The sequence below is a fragment of the Zalophus californianus genome, chromosome 3 (assembly GCF_009762305.2).
Source record: "Zalophus californianus isolate mZalCal1 chromosome 3, mZalCal1.pri.v2, whole genome shotgun sequence".
NCBI classification, from domain to species: Eukaryota; Metazoa; Chordata; class Mammalia; order Carnivora; family Otariidae; genus Zalophus; species Zalophus californianus.
Window position 1 is genome coordinate 79171836 of NC_045597.1, and position 24859 is coordinate 79196694.

The window sequence follows — 24859 nt, forward strand, 5'->3', positions numbered from 1 at the left end:
ATTTGTCTCAGATAGATCATTTGACCTGAGAGGATAGATGGTTGGATTGCTAATTGTCCTCTGTGGTTTGCTCTCATCTTTGAGAGAACTAGTAAGAAGGGAAGCTGCTGGATTCCCTAGCACCACGCCTTCCCATCCAGGGAGTGGGGACTGGTGTCACAGACCTCATATTGTCCTGTTCTTGTTTTTTAGAATACTTCCCTTTTATCTGTTTTTCCCCCTAAATTATTTAGCCTTTTAAATCTGCTTCCTTATTTCATTTTTAAATGAGCTATACAAATTTAATGGGAGGACAAGAAAAAGGGTATTTCAGAGAATAAAAAGAGCATGCCAATATCAGTGTGAAAGGCAAACCATTAAAATGGAACTCTGTTACAGGGCCTTGAAACAAAGGTCAGGACTTTATATCATTTACAGTCTTCTTGAGTGTAGCTTTTCAAACAACCTTATCTTTACCTTTCCTGCCTGTTTTAGGTCTTGTCTACAGAAAATTCGACTCTTCCCATGCATTTTAGAGTTAACACACTGATTTTTGCTTTTATAAAGTATGATACTAAGTCTTGGCTCAAGCACATTGCTCACATCCTGAGGATGAGCATATTACTCAGGCATCAAGCCAGGACAGCTGGTCCCACTGGGACTAACCTCAAGCTTCCCTAACTCTAGTGAGTAGTTACTCATAACCCTTGAAAGCCCCACTTTACCTGTCGCTACAGCTGGTTGGTTGAACTGGCCTAAATGAGCAAGCAATGAGAAGTTTTAGGTATAGGAACTCCCATGAGCAGAGGCCTTTGCTCTGTCACTGCTGCATCCCCAATACCTAGAACCGGGCCCCTTACTGTTTGGTGATTTAATAACGGTTTGAATGAATGAAATGTTCTAGCTGAGATCATGAAGTCATTGACATGAACAAAATCTCTATACCTTAAATAGTTGCTTTGTAACAAGCTTCTCCTCTCCTTAACACCACTTCGAAACAAGCTTCTCTCCTTAACACCGCTCCGTGTTATCTTTGTCACTTTGGGTAGATTGCTAATCTGTTCCCGTCGCAGTTTTTCCATCATGGAAGCATGGCTGGTAAAGCTCTTTTTCCCAGGGTGGTTGTGGGATGGACAAGAAATGATTTAAGTAAAGGACCTGGCACAGCACGTGCTCTTGGCTAGCACTGTCCCCTCATGCTGCCCAAACTCCCTTCAAAAATCTACCAACATCTTACAGTTGTGGACTGTGCCTGGTGGCATAAATGGCGTTTCGTAGGCATTGAAAGGGGGGAACGCTGTTAGGTAGAAAATTTGACTAGAGGGGCGCCAGGCTGGCCCAGTCGGTACAGCGTGCAACTCTTAAAATCTCAGCGTTGTGAGTTTGAGCCCCACGTTGGGTGTGGAGATTACTTAAAATCTTTAAAAAAGAAAGGAGGGAAGGGAGGAAGAACGAAAAGAAAGAAAATTTAAGTAGAAAATTTCCTAGTGGAAGTGCTGAAGCTTTTGGCAAATGTTAATAAAGGCAGCAGTCTGTCATTTTTGGAAGGCTGTTAACTCTACACTAGCCAGCTGGTATTTTGCCCCTAGATTGTCCAGTCCAGAAAGAAGCACACCAGATTTTGAAATGTCTGACCTCGGGCAGAGCCTCCTAGCAGTAGCGTGTACTCAGAATAGTTTAATCATCTTTCACATAGAGGCACTTGCCATGCAGAATAGCCGTTTCTCAGAGAAAATGTTAATGCGCTTGAGGAGTTGTGCATTTTCTGATTTTTTGTTTATCGGCTCTCTGCCACTTGTGGGTACAGTGACCAGTTAAAAGCACCATCCTCCCTGAGACGAGAAGCATTACCTGCAGCCTCGTGGTTTGCAGCAGCGTCAGAGTGCACGTTGGGTGAGTGCCTGAGACCCATGGAGGGGTGGAAAGGATGTGGGGAGGATGTGCAGATTCTTTCAACCAGAAGTTGACACATGTGCACCATCTTTAGAAGTCAGTTTCAGTCTTTGAAGGAAGACAGATATTTCAGAAGAGTAGCCAAAGAAGAAGTGAGAGGAAGTAGGAAGGGCCATGGGGCCTGTTATAAGGTATTTGGCATGCATTTCTGGAAAATCATGCTGCCACCAATACAAGGTAGCCACCATTAACCATTAATGTTGGTATATGCTCTGATTTTTAAAAATTTTACAAGAACAGCGTCATATTGTAGGTACTGTTTGATTGGTGTTGACTTTTGGGAGACGTTCTCGAGTATCTAGTGATTTGGGAGCGATGCACTAAAATGCTGAGGTGGGGCCTATTGATGGGAGCTTCACTGTAGGGTGGTCAGGCGGAGAGCCAGTCCCACAAATGTCTGTTTCTGGAGGCTTGTCTCAGGAGCCCTGGGGTTTTTCCAGGGGAGATCCTCAAATGGCGAGATGGCCAGTGGCTCTGGGAGGTCTGTTCTCAAGGACAGGGGAGGACAATGGGCCGCAGTCAATTCAGCGTGTCTGGCTCCATCTCCCCGCTTTATTCTGGTGCTTCCTATCTGCCCCCTGGTGTGCTGTAGTCTCTGATTTGGGTGCTTCTGGTCCAGGGTCTCCTGCACAGAGTGGGGACCCAAGGACTCAGGTGCACTGCACGGAGCACCCTCTTTTCCGCCCTCCCCTGCCCTGTGGGCTCCCATCAGGCACTTGGGTGTATGTGGATGGAGTCCATGGCTGCCCCTCCGTTGGGTTCTGAACTGAAATCCCTTCTTCTTCACTGTGATTGTCACATAAGAGTATGATGGAAAACTAAGCAGAGTAACGAGAATTGTGGCTAATGCATCAAGTAGAAGCTGAAGTCCTATATATATATTTTTGTTATCCATTTTTTGTTGTTTGTTTTTACTTAACAGTGTATTATAAACATTTTCCTATATCATAAAATTTTACTCTCTAGCACTTTAAAAAAAAGTGTTGTATTTCACTAAATGGATGATAGACATTAATTTATTTAGGGACACTCTGTTCATTTGTAATTTTTCACCCTGTGGGCAACACTCAGGTGGATATACTTTTAATCAGCTATTTCGTTCCTACACATGGTTTGCTGGGCCAGTTGTCAACAGAGAATTTGAACCAATTTGCCAGAGGGATTTTCAGATAGTTACCTGAGAGGAGAGGGTGAGGAGACAGGAGCAAAGGAAGAACGGGTTATTTGACCCTGTGAAAAGGTCTCCGGGGCACCGAATCAGATGTGAGATGGTGCTTGTTCCTGCCTCCCAAGAGTTTGCAAGGTGGTAGGGAAACCAAGGCATGAAAGAGCTGTGCTTTTGCACACTTACTCATTTGTTCATTACTTAACCAAACATTGAGCAGTCCTTGTTTGCTAAGCACAATGGATACAAACATGAATATGACTCAGTTTTTGGCCCTGAGAGCGTACAGGATAGGGAGGCAGGATTGTGAAGAAAGGCCATGGGACAAAGAGAAGCTGGGTCTTGGTTTTATTGTTGAGTATTTTGGTGATGATTGATGATGATGTAATCTTTCAAACATTTATAAAAGGGGAATAAGAGAACATTTCCCCACATTTGTTTCAGACTTTTTTTTAAGTTTTTATTTTAATTCCATTTAGTTAACATAGTGTGATATTAGTTTCAGGTGTACAATATAGCGATTCATCACTTCCATACAACACCTGGTGCACATCATGAACATGCACTCCTTAATCCCCATCACCTATTTCACCCATCCCCCACCCACCTCTCTCTGGTGACCATCACTCTGTTCTCTATAATTAAGAGTCTGTTTCTTGATTTGTCTCTCTGTTTTCCCTTTGCTTCTTTGTTTTGTTTCTTAAATTCCACATATGAGTGAATTCATATGGTGTTTGTCTTTCTTTGACTGATTTCGATTAGCATAATACCCTCTAGCTCCGTCCATGTCGTTGCAAATGGCAAATTTCATTTTTTATGGTTTAATATTCCATTGTGTGTGTATGTATGCATGTATATATGTATGTATGTATATATGTATGTATATATAGGTATATGTGTATGTATATGTATGTGTGCACGCATGCATGTATGTATGTATGTGTATGTGTGTGTATGTGTATATATGTGTGTATGTATGTGTGTGTATATATGTGTGTATGTATGTGTGTGTGTGTGTATGTATATATGTATGTATGTATACACACACACACACACACACACGCACACCCCACCTCTTTATCCATTCATCCATTGATGGACACTTGGGCTGCTTCCATAATTTGGCCATTGTAAATAATGCTGCTATAAACATAGGGGTGCATGTATCCCTTTGAATTAGTTTTTTTATATTCTTTGGGTAAATGCCCAGTAGTGCAGTTACTGGATCACAGGGTAGTTCTTGCTCTGATGTGTTTGAGGGAGCTCCATATTGTTTTCCACAGAAGCTATAGCGATCTGCACCCCCACCAGCAGTGCACGAGGGTTCCTTTTTCTCCGTGTCTTTGCCAACACCTGCTGTTTCTTGTGTTGTTGATTTTAGCCACGCAGACAGGTGTGAGGTGGTAGCTCATTGTAGTTTTGATTTGCATTTCCTGATGGTAAGTGATGATGAGCATCTTTTCATGTGTCTGTTGGCTATTTGTATGTCGTCTTTGGAGAAATGTCTGTTCATACCTTCTGTCTATTTTCTAATTGGATTATTTGTTTTTTCAGTGTTGAGTTTTGTAAGTACTTTATATATTTTGGACACTAACCCTTTATCAGGTATGCCACTTGTAAATATCTTCTCCCATTCAGTAGTTTGCCTTTTTTGTTGTTGTTTCCCTTGCCTTAGGAAACGTATCTAGAAAAATGTTGCTATGGTTGATGTCAAGAGACATTACTGCCTGAGCTCTCTTCTAGTATTTTTATGGTTTTTAGGTCTTTAATCCATTTTTAATTTATTTTTGTGTATTTCTTACAGAAAGTGGTCCAGTTTCATTGTTTTGCATGTAGCTGTCCAGTTTTCCAACACCTTTGGTGAAGAGAGTTTTTCCCATTGTATAGTTTTCCCTGCTTTGTGGAAGGTTAATTGATCATATAATTGTGGGTTTATTTTTGAGTTCTCTTATTCTGTTTCATTGATCTATGTGTCTGTTTTTGTGCCTATGCACCGTATTGTTTTAATGACTACAGCTCTAATAAAACTTGAAGTCAGGAATTGTGGTGCTGTTTCATAGACTTTTATAGAAACACTGTATTATATACATAGTGGGGCTTCTCTGGGCTCTTCCAGCCTTGATCTCTCCCTTCCCTCCCCAGCCACTATTATCCTGAATTCATTTTCTCATTCCCATGCATATGATAACCAATACACAGTACTGTTTTACAAATTAAAAAAACTCTGTACAGCATGATTTTGCAACTTACTTTTTTCATGCAACATGTTTTTGAGATTTATCCTTGTTGATAGAAGAGGCTCTATTTTAATTGCTCAGTTGTATTGCATTGTGTAATTATATCATCACCTATCTATCCATTATCCTGTTGATAGACATTCAGATTGTTTCCAGTTTCCAGATATTGTCAAAGTATTCTCCTCTATGGTTATACCATTTCATACTCCTTTCCTTGCTTTATCAGGGCAGATCTCCCTGTCCTTGCCAGTAACTGGTGGTGTCAGACCTTTTAAATATGTCAACCTAAGGGGTGTGAAATAGTTCTTAAAAATGCAGTTCTGGAGGGAGGCAAACCATAAGAGACTCTTAACTGTAGGGAACAAACTGAGGGCTGCTGGAGGGGAAGGGGGTAGGGGGATGGGGTAACCAGGTGATGGGTATGAAGGAGGGCACGTGATGTAATGAGCACTGGGTGTTATAGGCAACTGAAGAAACACTAAATTCTACCCCTGACACTAATAATACACTATGTTAACTAAGTTGAACTTAAATTAAAAAGGCAGTTCTGGGGGCACGTGGGTGGCTCAGTCAGTTAAGTATCTTGATTTTGGCTCAGGTCATGATCTCAGGGTTATGAGATCGAGCCCCGCATTGGGCTCTGTGTTTGGCATGTGGTCTGCTTGAGATTTTCTCTCTCCCTCTCCACTCACCCCCCCCCCGGCATGCTTGCTCGCTCACTCTCTCTAAAAAAGAAAATGCAGTTCTCGGATTACTAATGACATTGGACTTCTTTTGACTGTTTGGGTTTGAACCACCGACGGCATGAACTTGCAATATGATTACTCATTCCGAGCCTCAGTCTCCTGATTTTCATAAAACGTGAATACTGGCATTTTGGAGTTCTTGTGAAGATTGGAGACCATGTGCACAGTTCCTGGCACCGTTTCTGCCTCAGTCTTGAGTCTTTCTCCCAACAGTACCCATGAGGCTGCCCCACATTGAGGAGATACACCCCTCCCCACCAAGAGCTGTGGTCTGGAGCAGCAGGAGCCAGTACAGGGGCTCTGTTGGAGCTGAGAGGACCTTCCTGAGAGCCCGGCAGGGGTCCCAGGAGAGCCCCTGCCCACCGTTGCCTGCCATAGAGCTTTTGGAGTCAGTTAGGTCTGTTGTTCTAACTGATCTCCCCTCACACCGTTAGAGTCCATTCTCACACAGTAGCCTGAGCAATCCTTTTAAAGCAGAAGGCAGATCTTGGGCTCTTGTGTGGCTTCTGGTCTCACTCAGGGTGAAAGCCAGAGTCCTTACCATGGCCTATGCGTTGAGTTCCCACCCAATGGTTTGTCGCCTGTTTTCATCCTGAAATGAATCTGCAGGATCGTGTCCAGCATCTCAAAGCCAGGAAGTAGAGGAGGGATGGAAGAGTGCAGCATGCAGCTGGTGTTGAATCAGTTGGCTCGGGTAGGCGCATGTGTACTGAGTTTTTGTGTAAAATGTACTGTTCTCCTGCGGCCGTAGTCAAAGTAGCATCGCAGCCTGTGAGTCTCCGCCGTCCTGGCCTGCCTGCTCCGTTTCAGCCACACTGAGCCTGCTTTTTCTTGAACACTCTCGAGGCAGGTAAGAGACTACCGGCCTTTGTAGTCGCTGTTCCCACTTCCTGCAGAAACCTTCGGCTTCACTCCCGCCCTTTCTTCAGATCTTTGTTCACATATTCCCGTAATAGAAAGGCCTTCAAACACCCTTTAGAAAATAGCAACCCCGTATCCCTGACACACTCACTATCACCCTTAATTGACATTATTCCACATAGCACTTGTAATTTGTGATTTTCCTCAGTTTTGTTTATCTCTGTCTCCCCAGGGCCTAGAATGGTGCCTGGTACATGGTAGGCCCTCTGTAGATATATTTCTTGGGTAAATGACTGAGTGAGTAGTGGGCTTTCAGTAAATGTGGCCACAGTCCAGTAGGAGCAGGCAGTATGTAAAACAATAAGTAAAACTCAGTGATACCAGTTCCATGGTAGTGTATACCAGGCACTGTGATACAAGAAGACTGAGAAGTCAGTTCTCCTGGGTGGTTGTTGGAGGGTGAAGAGAGGGGCATCAGGGTGGGTGTCGTGGTAGAGATGAGGGCTCGAGCTGAGTCTACAGAAGTGTGTAGGCATTTGTCAAGCAGGAGCTGGGAGTGGGCCTGACATTCCAGTGTTGGAAGCAGCGTGAGCAAAGGTCCTAGGACATGAAGCCATGTGACAGATTTCTGTGATGCGTTTCAGAGTGGTAAACCATTGTGAGTGCAGCCCACATGCCGGCCTAGAGCTTAGGGGGAGGAGACAGAGGCCAAGGACGGCAGTGGTGTGTGGGTGGGTCTTGGGAGAGGGGATTCTAGCCGGAGTCAGGAAGGCCAGGAGGAGAGAAGGGACGCCTGCATTCAGGCATTACCAGAGTGGGGTGTTCGTGTGTATGTATGAGAGGGTGGTGGTGATGCATTTCTACAAAGACTTTATTTTCTGAATACAGAAACGATACAAACTCATTATAGGAGATTTGGAAAGTGTAGGGAGTGTGTGAAGAATATAAAATTCCCCTGATCCTGCCACATGGAGCTGACATTGTGTTCGTGTCTCCGGTTGTTCCTTCACTGCATAGTTAGTTGTGTCGCCTCACTAATAGGATTGTTCTTCTCCAGTTACGAAGTTTTGTGAGACGACTAGCCTGGCAGGATTGAAGGCATTGAGAGTTGTTGGTGACAGTTACTGGCATGGAGAGTGCTGGAGCCATGTGTTCTCTTGATCCTTTTTGTAATTTTAGAGGAAGACACTTTTTTAAGTCTTCCCCCAAATGTAGAATTACATCCTGTTTTGGCCCCCTTTTTCTACCACAACCAATTAGTCCCTCTCTCCCTCTCCCCCTCTCTGCCTCTCTCGCACACCCATCTGCGCCCACACCCGCTCCTCTGTATCCTCCGGCCGTGGCTGCCCTGGACTGCTGTGCTGGGCCTGGTCTGCGCCTTGTCCCCTGAGTAGGAGAGAGCTCTGTGGCACCGTAGCCTGCAGCGAAGGCCTGGGTTCTCCAGAGGCCTGGGTTCACTCCTTGGTGCTCTTAAGAAATGTCATAGATGAATTCTTCCTTCCTAGGAAAAATTGGGGACTGAGAAACGTGTTTGTCATCCGAACTTGGCAAAAGCTATCCTTGCCCTATTGGGCACAATAAGAATTTAAATGCAGGGTGCCTGGGTGACTCAGTCGGTTGAGCATCTGCCTTTGGCTCAGGTCATGATCCCGGGGTCCTGCCATCAAGTCCCGCATCAGGCTCCCTGCTTCTATCTCTGCCTACTACTTCCCCTGCTTGTGCTCTCTAGTTCCCTGTCAAATAAATGAATACAGTCTTTAAAACAAAGAAGAATTTAAATGCAGCATTCTATTTAATATTAAAAATATTAAAATGTTGGGACACCTGGGCAGTTCAGTCCGCCAAGTGTCTGCCTTGGGCTTGGGTCATGATCTCAGGGTCCTGGCATCGAGTCCCACATAGGGCTCCCTGCTCAGCAGGGAGTCTGCTTCTCCCTCTCCCTCTGCCCGTCCCCCCCGACACACACACCTGTGCAGGTGCCCTCTCTCTCTCTCTCTCTCAAATAAATAAAATCTTTAAAAAATATATTAAAATGTACACACAGATTTTTTTAAAAATTGAGGTATGATTGACATATAACGTTAATTTAGGGTATATAACATAATGATTCAATATTTGTATATATTGCAAAATGATTGTCACATTAAATCTAGTTAATATCTGGGGCGCCTGGGTGACTCAGATGGTTAGGCATCTGCCTTCGGCTCAGGTCATGATCTCCAGGTGCTGGGATCAAGCCCCATATCAGGCTCCCGGCTGGCTCTGTGGGGACCCTGTTTCTCGTTCTCCCTTTGCCTCTCCCCCTGCTTGTGTGCTATCTCTGCTCTCAAATGAATGGATAAAATCTTTATAAAAAAAATAATCTAGTTAACGTCTATCACCATACCTAGTTACAAAATTTTTTTTCTTGATGAGAACTTTTAGGATCTACTCTCTTAGCAGCTTTCAAATATGCAATACAATGTTAACTGTAATCACCATGCTATGCATTACATGCCCAGGACTTATTTATTTTATAACCGGAAGTTTGTACCTTTTGACCCCTTTACCCACTTCACCCACTCCCTACCCTTCACCTCTGACAACTGCCAGTCTGTTTTCTGTACCTATGAGCTTGCTTTGGGGGTTTTATTTTGTTTTGTTTTTTTCTAAGATTCTACATATAAGTGAGATTGTATGGTATTTGTCATTCTCTGGCTCTTTTTTATGGCTGAATAATATTCCTGTGTGTGTGTGTGTGTGTGTGTGTGTGTATGTGCGCGCGCGCGCACAGATATAGATACCACATTTTCTTTATCCATTCATCCATCAATGGACACTTATGCTTCCATGTCTTGGCTACTGTAAGTAATGCTGGACAAACATGGAGATGGAAATAGCTTTTTGAGTTAGTATTTTTATTTCCTTTGGATAAATACCCAGAATTGCTGGGTCATATGGTATTCTTATTTTTAATTTTTTGAGGAAGGTCCATACTGTTTACCACAGTGGCTACATCAGTTTACATTCCCACCACTATTTGGCAATGCTTGTCCTGAGATTTCACTGTCAGCAACATAGAATTAAGAGAAATTATAACTGGTAGTCACAGCCAAGTTTGAAACAAAATGAGTGGATTTTAAAGCACTGATGGAGGAGCGCCTGGCTGGCTCAGTCAGTAGAGCATACAGTTCTTAATCCTCAGGGTCGTGAGTTCAAGCCCCACATTGGTTGTGAAGTCTACTTAAAATAAAAATAAAAAATAAAATAAAGCATTGTTGGAAAATGAAAATTGTTACAGAGCTTCCAAGTCCTTGGAGATGTGAATTAAAAGTTAACTTCCCAATATGTATCTATTTCAAAGTTACACTGTAACTGTTTCTGAGAAATACATAAAAACTTAACTAGGGAGTTTCAGTTTTCACTACCATGTTTCATAACTAAGATATTTATATGTTTTAATAAATTATACTGTAATTAATGTATTACATGATATGTTTTAAGAGTCCTTGTAGAAGTAGCAGATTGCTGTCTTCTTTGATGAGCCTGTAGCTTTCTAGATGTTCCCATTTACTTGATAACATTAAAAAAAAATAACCCCAGGGAAGAGGGCTCTGTGTACACTGCATCCATACGCCTCCTCCCCTTGATGCATATGGGCTGACCATCCCCAGCAAAGTGAGACAGAGGCAGCACTGAGGGCCCAGAAGACACGTAAAACAAAAACAGTTACTCATTTAGAAAGCAAAGAAAACAAGCTTCAAGTTCTGTGACAAAAGCATGGGCTCCTGAAGTAGGCCCATGTGCTGTGTTCAGGTAAGCGGCTCATAGACAAGGGCAGACCTTGACAGGCAGCATTTGTCTGGAAGTGAAGAGCAGCCAGTCATCCCACATATATTTGGTGGACTTAATTTCAAGAGCCAGCATTGGCTTGGAGCCCAGTCAGAGAAATCAGTTTGTCCAGAATCATGTTTAAGCTGTTCATGCTTCAGCTTTGAGGACTCTGGTTTATCTTTTGGCCAGCTTGATGCCCTGTTCTGGCACAGGCTAGTCTCTCATAAACTCAGTCCCATCACAGCGCGTAAGCTTTGGTGCCAGACGGTTTTTCGTAGAGTTGAACCGGTCATCCATTTGCCCTTTTCAAGGATGGGGTGGATGTTGGAGACCAGGGATGGGTACCGGTATCTTTGATAAAAACATGCACAACAGGGCGTCTGGGTGGCTCAGTCGTTAAGCGCCTGCCTTCAGCTCAGGTCATGGTCCGAGGGTCCTGGGATCGAGCCCCACGTTGGGCTCCCTGCTCAGCGGGAAGCCTGCTTCTCCCTCTCCCACTCCCCTGCTTGTGTTCCCTCTCTTGCCGTCTCTCTCTCTCTCTCTCTGTCAAATAAATAAATAAGATCTTAAAAAGAAAAAAAACACGCACATCTCGGGCACGGTTTTCTTTTGCTCACTAGTGACATCTACATGCCTCGCTCACAGACCACTGGCCCTATCATCTGTCTTGCTACGATTTCTCTTCCTCAGGCATCGTGGGTTGAGGCAGACATTGAAGCTTTTCCTTTATGGAGACCTTTTCCCTCCAAAGGTAGAATTCCCATCAAGAGTGTGAATTGAGGGGCGCCTGGGTGGCTCAGTCGATAAGCGTCTGCCTTCGGCTCAGGTCAAGATCCCAGGGCCCTGGGATCGAGCCCCGCATTGGGCTCCCTGCTCCGCAGGAGGCCTGCTTCTCCCTCTCCCACTCCCCCTGCTTGTGTTCCCTCTCTCGCTGTGTCTCCCTCTGTCAAATAAATAAAATCTTTAAAAAAAAAAAGGGTGTGAATTAAAACTCAAAATTACCTCCTGTCATAATTCTTACCACTGGGTAATGCTCCTCTAGGCAGCTGACGACAAATGGCAGGTGGTCTTTTGTCTTACCTTATCTTTAGTATCTGTTTTACCTCTGTCCCTGTCAGACAACAGTGGAAGTTCAGAGTTGAGTTTGCAGATGAACTCCCAAGCTTTGGCAAGCCTTTCCTTCTGGACTCTTGTCCTGACCTCTGAACCTATCTTGAAAGGAATAGAAAGCCACAGGAGAAAGCCTGAGGTTGGTGCCGTCCTAGCCAGCCTGAGCTCTCCCCAACAGAGGGAGCTGAGAAAGCTGGCTTTGGGTCTCTTAGCATCTCTTCAGTTGTCCACTCTCAAGGTCACGTTATGTTCTTTCTAAGTTTTCTCTGTATATGATCTTGTCCTTTCTACCAGAAAGTTTGTTGATCTGTCTTCTACCTGCACTCAGCCCCGCCCTCCACCTGGCATCCTTCAGCTCATTCTTTAAGTGTGTGCTCTTAGTGATAGGTTTTCTTCTGTGCTGGGAAAACATGGACCTTGAGAAGTCAAACCCTCTGGCTGATGGTTACCAGAAGTTTCCCTAGAATTCTGTCTTCTGTGGGGCCAGCATCATTGCTTCCTGTGGATTGCACCATTTCTCTGCTGTCTGCCAAAGGCTTCTCGCTTCCCTAAGCACTCAGAACACTGGAATTGATGATCTGGATTTCCTTCATTGTTTCCTTGAGCAGTAGAGGTTGTTGTAGAGACTTGGTAAGAATGAGGCACATGATAACTCCCCTGTGCTTTGGTGTATATGCTTTTTTTTTTTTTTTTTTTGCTGAATTGTACTAGCCAAATTTTAGAGTACCTGCTGTCCTTTTTTTTTTTAAGGAATTTTTTTTTAAAGATTTTATTTGTTTATTTGAGAGAGAGAGAATGAGAGATAGAGAGCATGAGAGGGAAGAGGGTCAGAGGGAGAAGCAGACTCCCTGCTGAGCAGGGAGCCCGATGTGGGACTCCATCCCGGGACTCCAGGATCATGACCTGAGCCGAAGGCAGTCTCTTAAGCAACTGAGCCACCCAGGTGCCCTTCTTATAAACAGGGTTGTCTTGTTGGGTGGGGGAGGTGCTCTGGAAGGGGCCAGAGCAGATTCTGCCTTGTGAAGCTCTTGCTGTCTCTCTTGGGCTTTGGCTCTCACTCCTTGGATCAGGATGCTGCTGGATTGTTCCCTGGTGCTGCTGGAGCCAAAGGGCTTCCTGCCAGAGCACAGGGGTGCCTGCAGGTTGGAGGCTTGGGGCTGGGAAGCCCAGTGCAGTGCTGGTTTCCTAAGCCCAGGCTGTGGGCTGTGTGCACACGCAAGTGCATGCCTATGCACACATATGGTTGGGACCCAGGAGTTCTCCCTTAAGGAAAAAAAAAAAGATTCACCCATTCTTTCCTGAAGCACTTTAAAATGTTTTTGTGTATTTATTTTTCTATTACTTTCATTACTGAAAAAAATAGTTTATTATTCTCAAAAAGAGATTGGACCTGTTATTGTAACAAGTCATAGCCAAGAATTTGGTACTCCTTTAAAAGAACAAAAACATTTAGAGATATAATAATAATTTTGTAGTCAAATATTAACCCAACCAAATATTTATTTGAGGACCTACAGAACTGTAAGACCACATAAAAAGGTAGTACTTACTGCTGAATATGCAGCCAAATTATGATAACTAAATACAAAGTTTAAGATAAAATAAATAGGTGAACATACTTTTTCAGATTATACACTGTTACAATTGTCAATTATCTATTGTATAACAAACCATCCCAGAACTTTTGGTGGCTGAAAAATAACAATAATTTTATTATTTATGAGGATCCTCTGGGTTGGCTGGCCTCTCCTGGACAGTTCTTCTCCATATGGCGTCTGCTGGGGTTCCTTGTGGCTCATTCCACTGGGAGCTCAGCTGGGGGTTGAGCATCCAAGATGGCATCACCCACATGCCGGAACTGCAACAGGGTGGGCTGGAGCTGATGAGGCTGGCTGGGTCTCTCTCTAGCCACACAGAGAGCCAAAGAATAAGGATGGAAGCAGCCAGGCCTCTTGAAGGCGAGGCAAGGCACACAACTGGCATAGTTTCACCTGTGGTTCATTCCATTGGAGCCAATCCCAGGCCAACCATGACTGAAGGGGAGCAATAGACTCCACCTTCCTATGGGAACTGCAGCCTGTGTGTACAGGGTTGGAGGAGTTGTTGGTGCTCATTTTTAGACATAGGCACACATGAATAGAAAGAGAGGATCTGGGACCCCTGAAACCATATGTATGTATGAAAGCTAAGAGGGAATTTTGCTATATTAAGTTTCCATGGAGTGTGCATACCTCTCTTCACCTGCCTCAACAGTAGCAAAAGTAAAAATCTTTAGCATTTTAGCAAATATCCCTCAATATCATGGTATTTTAGAGGGATTACCTTGTGAAATCTTTCTCTCTCATTGGACTCAACAGTAATCTGAAGAATTTTTGTCATCTGCCCACAATGATGTAGCTAGATGATACAGGTAGTTTTATTCTAATGGAATATGGCATGTGCATCAATAAATACTCTTACTTTGTTACTGTCTTTAACAAAAAGAAATCATGGGTATTTCAACATAAAATTAAGTCAGACTCTTTTTCTCATGTTCTAATTAAGCCCTTGTTCACAAACAAAAAATTAATTTATACATAGTTAAGATACTAAGACACATAACATTTTGTACATAAGCATTTTTGCATGTTGTTTACACTTTTGAAGGTTGCATGTTTTGTTCACTGCTGTATATTCAGTATTTTTTTTTAAGATTTTGTTTATTTATTTGACAGAGAAAGATATAGCAAGAGAGGGAACACAAGCAGGGGGAGTGGGAGAGGGAGAAGCAGGCTTCCCATGGAGCAGGGAGCTGGATGTGGGGCTCAATCCCAGGACTCTGGGATCATGACCTGAGCCGAAGGCAGACGCTCAACAACTGAGCCACCCAGGCGCCCTGCATATTCAGTATTGAGAACAGTAGGAGGTGTTTAGTAAATGTTTGGCAAGTAAAAGAATTGTGGCCCTAGAAAGTATTTTTATGGCTGTATTAGTATGTTCTGGGCAATACATTAATTATAATTAACATACTCATTCTATCATTGGGTATTTAAGCTCCTTCCAGCTCCCGTCCCACCCCCTTCTATTTAAAGGGCTGATTTATTATATCTTATTCTGACACTTCTTGGTACAAATTGATTTTTAAAATATTTTTAAAATATTATTTTAAATTAGCCTGAAAGAGACACCTGGCTGGCTCAGTCAGTAGAGCATGAGACTCTTGATCTCTTGGGGCCATGAGTTCAAGCCCCACGTTGATGGTGGAGATTACTTAAAAAAAAAAAAAAAATAGCCTGAGAATAAAATTCAAGAAGTGAAATTATTTAATCAGGGTGCAAGCAAATTTTATAACTACTGATACTTAATAACAAACGTTCATCTTAAAGGACTACGATGGTTTATATTGCCACCAAAAATCTGGGACTATTGAAGAATTTCACCAACCCATTTATCTTTATAGTGGTTTATTCCAGTGCTAATAGTAATTATAAAGTACTATTTTATTAGTGTTTCTTTGATCATTGGCAAGGTTGAAAATTTTTCATGTTTAATTTTAGGCCAGATTTATTCTTCATTCCCTTACCTACAGGTACTTTAAGAATTTTATTTTTTTCTAGGGCGCCTGGGTGGCTCAGTTGTTAAGCGTCTGCCTTCGGCTCAGGTCATGATCCCAGCGTCCTGGGATCAAGTCCCACATCGGGCTCCCTGCTCAGCGGGAAGCCTGCTTCTCCCTCTCCCACTCCCCCTGCTTGTGTTCCCTCTCTCGCCGTGTCTCTCTCTGTCACATAAATACATATAATCTTAAAAAAGAAAATTTTTTTTCCCTCAAAAGTGCTGAGCAGTTACTCTACCCAGAGCCACTTGCTGTGTAAATAAGGTGTAGGTGCAGTGGCTTCGTCCCGCAAACCTTTAAGAGGCCGCCACGAGGGGTTGAAGTTTCTATGAGCCTCTAATGTGCAGTAGTAATTAATTTTCTTTTCTTGTACACACATTTAAAAGTCAGAGTCTGCTTCTGTTTGTCCAGCCATCGTTGGAGCACACACACGAGGAAGCTCTTATAAGCCCACGTAGAGTGCTCTTCATTCTCTTTGGGAACTGCGTGCAGCGCAGAGAACGGTAGGAGGCTGGGTCTGCTGGGCTGGCTGGTGATTCACATCCATTCCGCCCGAGGCCTGTGTTTCTGATTAAGGCTTGACAAACTGGCGGCAGGATGCACTGAAACACTGTGTTCCACTTGGTTTCCAGAAGAACTCCTGGAAGCATTTGGTTGAGGGAATGCAGTGCAGAAGCAGCCCTGCGACAGTATGTGGGCTTCGCAGCGAGGCCTCCTGCACCCCAGGGAGCGGCCGGAGCCTCATGGGCACCCGGGCACCTTTCCTCTTGGGGCTGCCGCTGACTGCGGCCACCCTTCACACATACCCCACTGCTTATTTCTCTCTTCCATGCTCAGGAAATCAGAGTGCTTCTGGATCAGATTCCTTTTTGATGTGAAGAAGAGGCCTACCCCCCAATTTCAAAGCTGGCTGTGCTGTCTTCCTTTTCCTTGACAGGCTGAGGAAGTGCCCGTTGATTTGGGGGGGAAAGGGGAGTATTTGAGTCCCAGGACAGCAGTGCTCAAGTGGCCAGGGGATCTTGGCTAGAGATGGGGTCTTCAGCAAGGGATGGCCAGAGACTCTTCTCCTCCATTCTCACTTTGAACTTAAATGGGTAGTGTGTGTACTGAGGACTGAGACACAGGCCCACATAGACCCAACAAGGCCTGAGTTCTGCATTTCTAGTTTTTTTAGCCAAAATTCATAATTGGAATGTTAAAATGTTGGGATATGGCTTTGCTAACATTTGAAAAATGCTTCCTTACCAGGAAGGGGTTAGGGAAGGGACCTCTGTAGGAAATTCCTTCCTTCATACATAATAACTCTTCACTGAATTTCAATTACTCTCAGTCCTGCGTCGATGCCCATAAACTAATCGAGCTGTACAGAGTGTGTGAACCCAGCTTTTGTCTTCCTGTGAGTTATAAGTCAGAAATCATAGGCTCATGACTAGGTTTGCTACAGCTCTGCCCTGTAGGACCTGTGAGTGGTGGAGAAAATGCACCCGTTTGAGGGTGACCAGGTCAGGAGAGCAAAGGCAGGTGGGGCACATCCCTGGCCAGACCACAGCCTTTTCCCCAGGCTGGGGCTGAGTTGGCACCGAGAGCCCATGCACCTGGGGCTGAGGAGTAGCACAACTGATTGCAGGTCCTCCTCATGCTGTTCGGTGGGCTTTCTGCCATGTGTAGGCAGCAGGGCTGGCAGGGCTGGGCTTTGGGGGCCCTGTGGCAGCTGGAGAGCTGGTCGCTGGACAAGGCTGCTGGGTAGGAGGCTCATTGAGGGGCAGGATCTGGACTAGACAGAGGGGATGTGAGGTGGAATGGACCTACAGTGGAGGCTTGGCTGGTCCCAGGAGACACTCTGGAATTGGGAGTGTGGAGCAGCCCAAGATTCTGCCAGGGCAGCGGGAGGGCAGTTTGGCTACATGCCCCACACGTCATCCACTTGGCCATTTTGTTAAACTGCCTCACTGCAGTCCCTTTCATATCAGACAAGATATGGGGAAATCCCATTTTCCAGAATTGATTTTGGCTAGAACCAGTTTTAAGTTCTCAACAGTTTATTGATAAAATGTAAAAGGAGAAATCTCTTGGGAGAGATACCTAAGGTGGAATGCTCTTGCCTTCAGAGCATCCAGAATCTTCTACCACTCTAGTCTAGGTAAAGCTGAGAAAAAAATGCTTTTAGATTGGATGTGGGATGTGAAGGAAATCTCAAAGTCAAGATGCTTCCAAGGCTGGGAGAATCGCATGTTGTTTACTGAATGGGAGGACTGGAAGAGGGAGGTCGGGTTTGCACAGGGCGAGTCATTGCACTAGGTGGCACAGAGCAATCACCAAGGAAGTGAGTTTGAACCCTGGAGGCAGCTTATACCAAATCTAGCATGCCTCGTACAGTGGCTTCAACCCCAGCACGGAGGGCTGTCTAGAAGAGAAGGCTGCCTTATAGACGTGGTATCTGAGTTCCTACTGGAGAAGCATAACTTTTGTATGAGATACTAAGCAATCCCAACTGAAGCTTTCTGGAGGGCTTTAGGAGAATGAGTTGTATATAATATTTTCTTGGTGCATGTTGATAGGTGGCATAAAGTTATCAAAGTCTTGTTAACCCGCTGTATTGCTTGGTTTTAGACTGTTAATAATTAGTAAATGGTAAACAATATAAGAGACACATGGTAGGACAGCTTTAAGATTTTGTCAGCTTCTATAGAAGAGGCTCTCCCAGGTATGCAAATTAGGTACTAGAGTAAAACTCGGGGAAATAGTTTGATTTTTGTGGTCAACGTTTGTGTTTTACGTTCTCTTCAGCCTGTGTTTGGGTACAGCCCTTGTTTGTGCTTTATCTCCATCTTCCCACCCAGCGGGAGGCAGCCTGACCAGAGCACCTCCTGGCCGCCTCCCCACCTCACTTCCCGCCTCCTGGGCAGGCAGCCCTCTCCTCCTTTGTGGATCTCCCGGCAGAGTCCCATTCAGTCATTCCTCCACTCACACAGCTCTTTCTAGTGTCAGACACTGGAACAGATACCTGACTGTCCTTCCTCTTCAGCTGGGGCCACGTGCTTGCTATAGGGCACGGCCATCCTAGCACCCACGGAAGGGGGTAATATTTATGGGGCAGCCCTGGGTGAACTGGAAGAGCTCGGAGGTGTCTGTTGAGACTTGGTAAAAGGAACTCATGACAGTTCTCTTTATAATTATGGTAAGAAAAGTAAGCATATAGTATTAGAAAGATTAAATATTGAATCTGTATCAAATCTACAAATATAGTCTTTACATTTGTCACCAGAGACACTTAAAATACCTCTGTGAACTGTGAGAGCAGACCCTTACATGGTGCTGTTTTGAAACATGTCATTATCTCTTTTTGTCTGTGGAGCAGCCCTCTTAGCCTTATTTCACAGGAAGGGAAACAAATGCTCAAAGTAGGTAAATAATTGGCCGAAGGGTACACAGCTACGTGACAGGGGGCAGGTGTGAAGCCAGGCCGCCTGGCTCCATGCTCCACATCGAGGCTCTGTACTGCTCTGCTGTCCTGCTGCCTGTTCTGGAGCAGGTTTTATGTTTGGATTGGCCATGCCCAATTCTAGATCAGGACTTTTAAATGATGGTGCGTGCTTGAGAAAGGAAGATGAGTGACCCAGCTCCTCAGCTTGGCTCTAGGGCCCAATGCCGGGCTTTAGCTTCATCCCTCTCCATCTCCTGGCGCTGGCCTCCTGCCATCCCCCTGACTGTGCAGTTGTATTTTTGCCTGTGCACAGGCTTTTCACTCAGCCGGAGGGCACCAGCCCCCTTCCCAGTCTTCCATGTCCTGACGTGGCTGTGGGCACCCTTGTCGCTCTCTGCTCGTGCCTGGCATGTGGTGTGCGGCCTGTGGCAGTCACTAGCGAGCGCAGGGATGTGGCTTCTGTCTCTCATCGCCCTGGCAGCTTGTCCGGGAGAGGTGCCGCCCAATTGCCCGTGAGCTTTTGCCCCTTGCTGCTGACTGGGAGGCTGTGGGATGAACCCCGAAGTGTTTCCAGGGCCTTTGGTAGGATCTCTTTTCCAGGTAGGAGTCGTCCATTTGGTCTCTGTCACCCTCTGGCCTTCCCTAGTAGGAGGGAAACAAAGTACCTTGGGGTGGGGTCTGTGGAGAGCCTAGCAGACAGGAGTCTGGGCTCCTCTGGGCCCCAGGTGGCGGTACAAGTCCCTACAAGTTGGGGAGAGTGTGGGAAATGAAGCTTCAGTCACTTTCTGGGACTGGCTTAAGGTCATCATTTGTCAGTTCCCATGTTCGGTTTCATTAGAAATTTAGATAATTTACGGTAGTTTCCATTTTTACTTTTATTTTCGTCAAAACCAAGTAGTTTCCATTGAAATTTTACAGTGAAGATTGGATTCACGATTAGCTTTCGATCATATCAGCTCCTGCTCATTTTTGCTTCCATGCTGTGAGAGCTGTGAGCCACCACTGTTTTGCCATGTCCACATCTCTGAGCCTCTCAGGTTCGAGTTTCGGGTAGAAAGTCACCCTTCTCTCAAGTGCAAATCCCTGTGATAGGTACTTTTAGCTGTTAGTTGCATCTTGGGGTGTATTTTTTTTCTCCCAGTAATTTTCATTATGAATTTGATAAAGGACTGATCAGTCGTTAGTCCATTGGAAATTGGTAAGCAGTTTTGTGAAATGGAGATTTGAGATGAGACAGATAGACAGGGAGTGGGGTGGAAGGGGCCATGGGACAGACAGACCCAGTTGGGGTCTGGGGGTGGATGCTGAGGTCTGGCTGCCCTGACTGGCTTGGGCACTGGGGGCCCCTGTTCACTCGAGCAGCCATTGCAGCTGCTCCTGGGTGGGGGCACCTCTGCCCTCCCAGGGCCTGGTTCATCCCCTCATTGTTTCCCTTGAACTCCGTGGAAGCCCTGTTGAGCAACAAAGGAGGGTGGGAGGGACAGGTGGCCCACCAGCCAAGGGACTCTCAGAGCCCGGATTCCTCCCAGATCTGCCTTGGAGGGCAAGGCTTCCCACAGAGCATTTCCATGGAAGGTATTCACGGAAAAAAGGCTATGTGGGAAGAAGTGACATGTCAGTCAGGTCCTAGTAATGGTTGGAAGAGGATCCCTTTGTTTTCACAGCTCCTGTGAATGAGGTGGTCCTTGTGGGGGGTGGGCCGGCCACATCATTTTAACTTTGGCCTTCTTAGGTCACCTCTTTTCTCCCTCAGTTTTTGCTTTGTTTTCCTTTTCTCTATTATGGATGTGATAGGCTTTTTTAGTTTGATTCCAAAGATATTTATTACTGAAGGTACTAAGGAAATCAAAATTAGGAGACATTGCCCCTGTGCTCATTGGGCACCTAGACTAGTAGTGGAGACTTTAGATGCCCTGGGACAGATCAGTAATAGGAGTACAAGGTACAGAGGAGCATATGTGGTGGGGGGGGGTGCAGGGGTGGCGCAGGGACGGGTAAGAGGAAGAGACAGTCCAGAGGCAGACGGGACATGAGTGTGTGCTCCTGGAGAAAGGGGCATGGGGGGCTGGCGTGTACTGGCCCGTGCAGGATGCACATAAATATGCCAGTGTCTGAGCACATACCATCCAGGAAAAGTGCCTAAGCTCTGGGGCAGAATTTGGGCATTCTTGGGTACTTTAGAAATACTGTGTGTAATGGCACCTTTGGCCCCACCACCACCCGTGACCTGTGCCGGGAGGGGCGTCTGACCTTTGGGGAGAGGCCCATGTCTTCTCCTACCAGACAGCCATGCCCAGCGCCTGGACACTCTGTGGGGATGCTGGAGGCAGCGGCTGCCGTCCTTCCTCTCTTCTGCACCTCTCCCCAAGCAGGTTCCGAGCCACTTCCCGCGGTGACACTCTAAGCTGCCGGCTTGGTGTCTGACAGCCGGAGTCATGTGGAGCTTCAGAGAGGTCACACTCAGCAACTGTGCAGGAAGCAGGTTGTGCTGTTGGATTGACGTCTGCTTGGGTCTGTTCACAGTCCACAGCAGATGGTGAGGCTGGATGAGAGGCAGGATCCATATTCCCAGTGGATTTAGAAATGATCCTGGATTTCCTTCAGCTGTAAAACCTAGCTACACGTGTCTGTATAGTAGCATCTTCCGAGGGTTAATGTATAGAAACTACTTATTTGCCAAATGAGGGTGAGGAACAAACAAGGGCAAGACTCGACTGATCTGGATTTTTTTTTTTTTTAAGATTTTATTTATTTGACAGAGAAAGAGACAGCCAGAGAGGGAACACAAGCAGGGGGGAGCAGGAGAGGGCGAAGCAGGCTTCCAGCCGAGCAGGGAGCCGGATGCGGGGCTTGATCCCAGGATGCTGGGATCATGACCTGAGCCGAAGGCAGACGCTTAACGACTGAGCCACCCAGGCGTCCCAAGATCTGGATTATTTGACGGTTTTTAATAAACAAGTTGCCTCGTTAGCGTTGATTAGGTTTTATGATTTGAAGCATCACTGTGAACACAGTCATTATTTGTGGTCTCCTGTTGATTGTTCTTGGTTAAGTTCCTAGATTTAAAGCACAGTAAATGTATAAATCTTGAAGTCGTGGGTGCCCAGTAAACAGGGAGAATTTGAGAATGTATTTGTTTTGACTTGGTCAGTCCACGAGTCAGCACTTTGCTGCCGTTCGGCAGGCGCTGAAGGAGTGAGCACGCCTGGCAGTCCCCCCTGGAGGAGGCAGGAGCTGGTGGTCACGTTTCAGACAGAGCAGACTGCTGTGGTTAGGGTCAGCTCCCACGGGCGCATATTTTGCTCCAGGGTGATCCTGATAAGATGCGGCCTTATACCATGTTTTTCTCCGAGCTGTTGAGAGTTCTCTGCAGACATGACCTCATCGCATAACATAGCCGTGAAGTAGGGAGCTTGAAGGATTACCTCCCGTCTGCAGGTGAGGCATCGCCGTGTTCGCTTCTGCACCTCTCTCTCAATGGCCCCACTGGATTTGACGCACTTGCCCTTTCTGTCTGTCCAAGCTCTGCTTTCAAAACACTGCTCTGTTCTTACCGCCATTTCTCTCTCTGCCTACTAAGCTGCCTCTTCATGCTCTCCCCCCGCCCCGCCCCCCCGCCCCCCCGCAGCCTCCTGCACCCAGCATGTCCCCACCCCCCCCATCTCGGGCCATCGGTCCCTGCCCCCTGCCCTCCCCCCACCATCTTGCCATGTCTCCTGGCATCACCAAGAATATAGACACAAGTTACAGCCAGTGTGCTTTGTCCTACCATAAGGTGGGGATACGGCCAGGAATGGAAAACTGGATTTTAGCATTATGTAATCAGAGGGATATTAAGCACTGAAGTTGTTCCAGTTGCTATGTTAGATGGGTGATACAACCACAAGTGACGTGGAGTTCAGGCCCCACCAGGTTCTCCCAGTCCACAGAGGAGGAGACAGACATATGGATGGACAGATTCGTCTCATGAAAGTCGTGGGTGTGTGATGCCCTGTCCCAGGGCTGGTGGCAGCACAGTGGTCAGTTCTGAGTTAGTCTGGAAAAGCACTTGGTTGGGGAAGCCAGGGAGCTCGGTTCCTTCTCAGTGTCTGGGACGAGTATGGATTCTCCAGAGTGGCCGTTGGCTAGCACAGCCAGTCTTTCTGCCCACAACAGCCCCGAGCTTCCTTCTCATCGTCCTGGGGTCTTCCTGCACCCTCACCCCTGTTCTCTCCTGTCTGAGCCACGGGATCTCCTTTGCCATGCTTTCCTACCCCTTATGCCCTCGGCACCCCCTCGGCTCCCACCACCACCCCTTCTGCATTTTGTTGCTTCCTCTCCGCTTGCTTGCCCCTCCCCCGCTCACAGTGCTCAGTGCCCCCTTCCACAGAGTCCCCATTTGCAGCCTCTGCCTGTGCGTCCTTGTCTCCAGGAGGCCGGCCTCTGCCATCCTTCCCGTTTGCCCACAGCTCTGCTGAGCCAGCCAAGAGGCACCTTGGCCCTTCCGGTCTCCCGTCTGCTCTGGCCTGTTTGATCTCCCCAGCCTGAGACTGCCTCCAGCTTGCTTACCATCTCTCTGCCCCAAACTGGTCTTCTCACTGCCCCATGTGCCCTGTTGGAAAGCCTCCAGAACCGGGTGGTATCTAGCCCCAGCCTGTGGCTCCATCTCTGCCGTCTCTAGTGCCCCTGCTGGCTGTCTGCCACTCTGCCCGTTCTCTGCACCCCCGGTCTCTGCTCCGACTGTTCCCCCTGCCAAGAATGCCTTTTCTCTCCTGGGCTCTCCATCTACCCAAATTCGGTCTGTCCTTGGGCAGCCAGGCGTGCCTCCATCTCTTCCACCAACGGTGCCTGGTGCCCCCTCCCTCAGCAGGAGGAATCCGTCTCCTCTGACCCTCATCCCTCATCGCTGACCCTTGTCCGCTGTGTCTCCCATGGTGGTCCCCAGCTTCTGTCTCTTGTTCATCCCAGAGGCCGTTTTAGGGGTTTGTCCTGTGCTGGGCACTGCTCCAGGGGTTCCTTTGGGACCTGGTTTCTCTTTCTCCCACTAGATCAGGAGCCCAAGTGCAAGTTCCCAGCTACCATAGCCAGCACAGGGCATTGAGCAAGCTCTTTATAAATGACTCTGGCAACCCTCCCCTCCTCCAGTGGGGGGCCGGGGTGGGCAGGCCACGCCTTCTCCTTCTCCCAGTTAGCCTGGGGGTCATCTGGGGTTAAAGCTAGGGTCTCTGACTTCAACCGTTCTTCACATTAAGCTGTTCTAGTTTTAGGTTTACCCACAAAGCAGAATCTATTAGTACAATCACAAAAGTCTTCTACAGAGAAGCAGAACTTAAGATTCTTTCAGGTCCACCCTCAGAATTCCAGTGTGTTTGTGACATACCCTAAGTAGCCTACGGTCTAGTGTGTGTGAGGCTTTTGTCATGAGGCACCTGAGGACATGGGGCCAGCTCTGCTCATTCTGAGACTCGTCTGCAGCACTTGTTGCAGGACCCCAGCAGGCACAGAGGGGCGGATGTCACACGGTCCTGAGCAGGGCGGGAACGCAAGTCCCCGTGTGGCTTTGTTTTAGGATGACAGGCATTAATACCGCCCACTGAAGCATCCATGTGCTTTCCTCCCAGGAGATGGCAGGCAGGGCTCTGAAGCAGACCGGCAGCCGGAGTATCGAAGCTGCTCTGGAGTACATCAGCAAGATGGGCTACCTGGACCCGAGGAACGAACAGATTGTGCGAGTCATTAAGCAGACCTCGCCAGGTGAGCTCAGACCTGCAGCACTGTGGGTGATCAACAAACACTACTCCGTTTGCAGCAAGGGAGGTCCAGTGTGGCCCCAGTCAGCATGTTACCTCTTGGCCGTTGGCCTCACTGCTCTTACTGGTGAGCTGGGCCTGCCCTGCTCTGCATTCGGGCTCTGTCAGGGGAGGCGACAGGTGGCAGATCACGGGACTTACCTGGGTCCTGAAATAGCCTGTGGTACTTTCCAGGGGGCGACAGTTGTAT

At 46.7% G+C, this 24859-nt stretch overlaps 1 protein-coding gene across 3 annotated transcripts in view; it reads left to right on the forward strand.

Moving 5' to 3' along the window:
• LATS2 (large tumor suppressor kinase 2) overlaps nucleotides 1-24859 on the forward strand; it is a 75801-nt gene that overhangs the window by 38536 nt on the left and 12406 nt on the right. The window contains exons 1-2 of one of the 3 annotated variants that reach the window (XM_027589883.2): nucleotides 22213-22318; nucleotides 24481-24613. The exons of 1 other annotated variant lie outside the window; for it this stretch is intronic. In XM_027589883.2, coding sequence (XP_027445684.1) covers nucleotides 24484-24613 — 130 coding nt within the window. In that variant the 5' untranslated portion in view covers nucleotides 22213-22318; nucleotides 24481-24483. Of the gene's footprint in view, nucleotides 1-22212; nucleotides 22319-24480; nucleotides 24614-24859 lie in introns of those variants that run through there. One more of the 3 variants, XM_027589882.1, reaches the window with a different exon arrangement.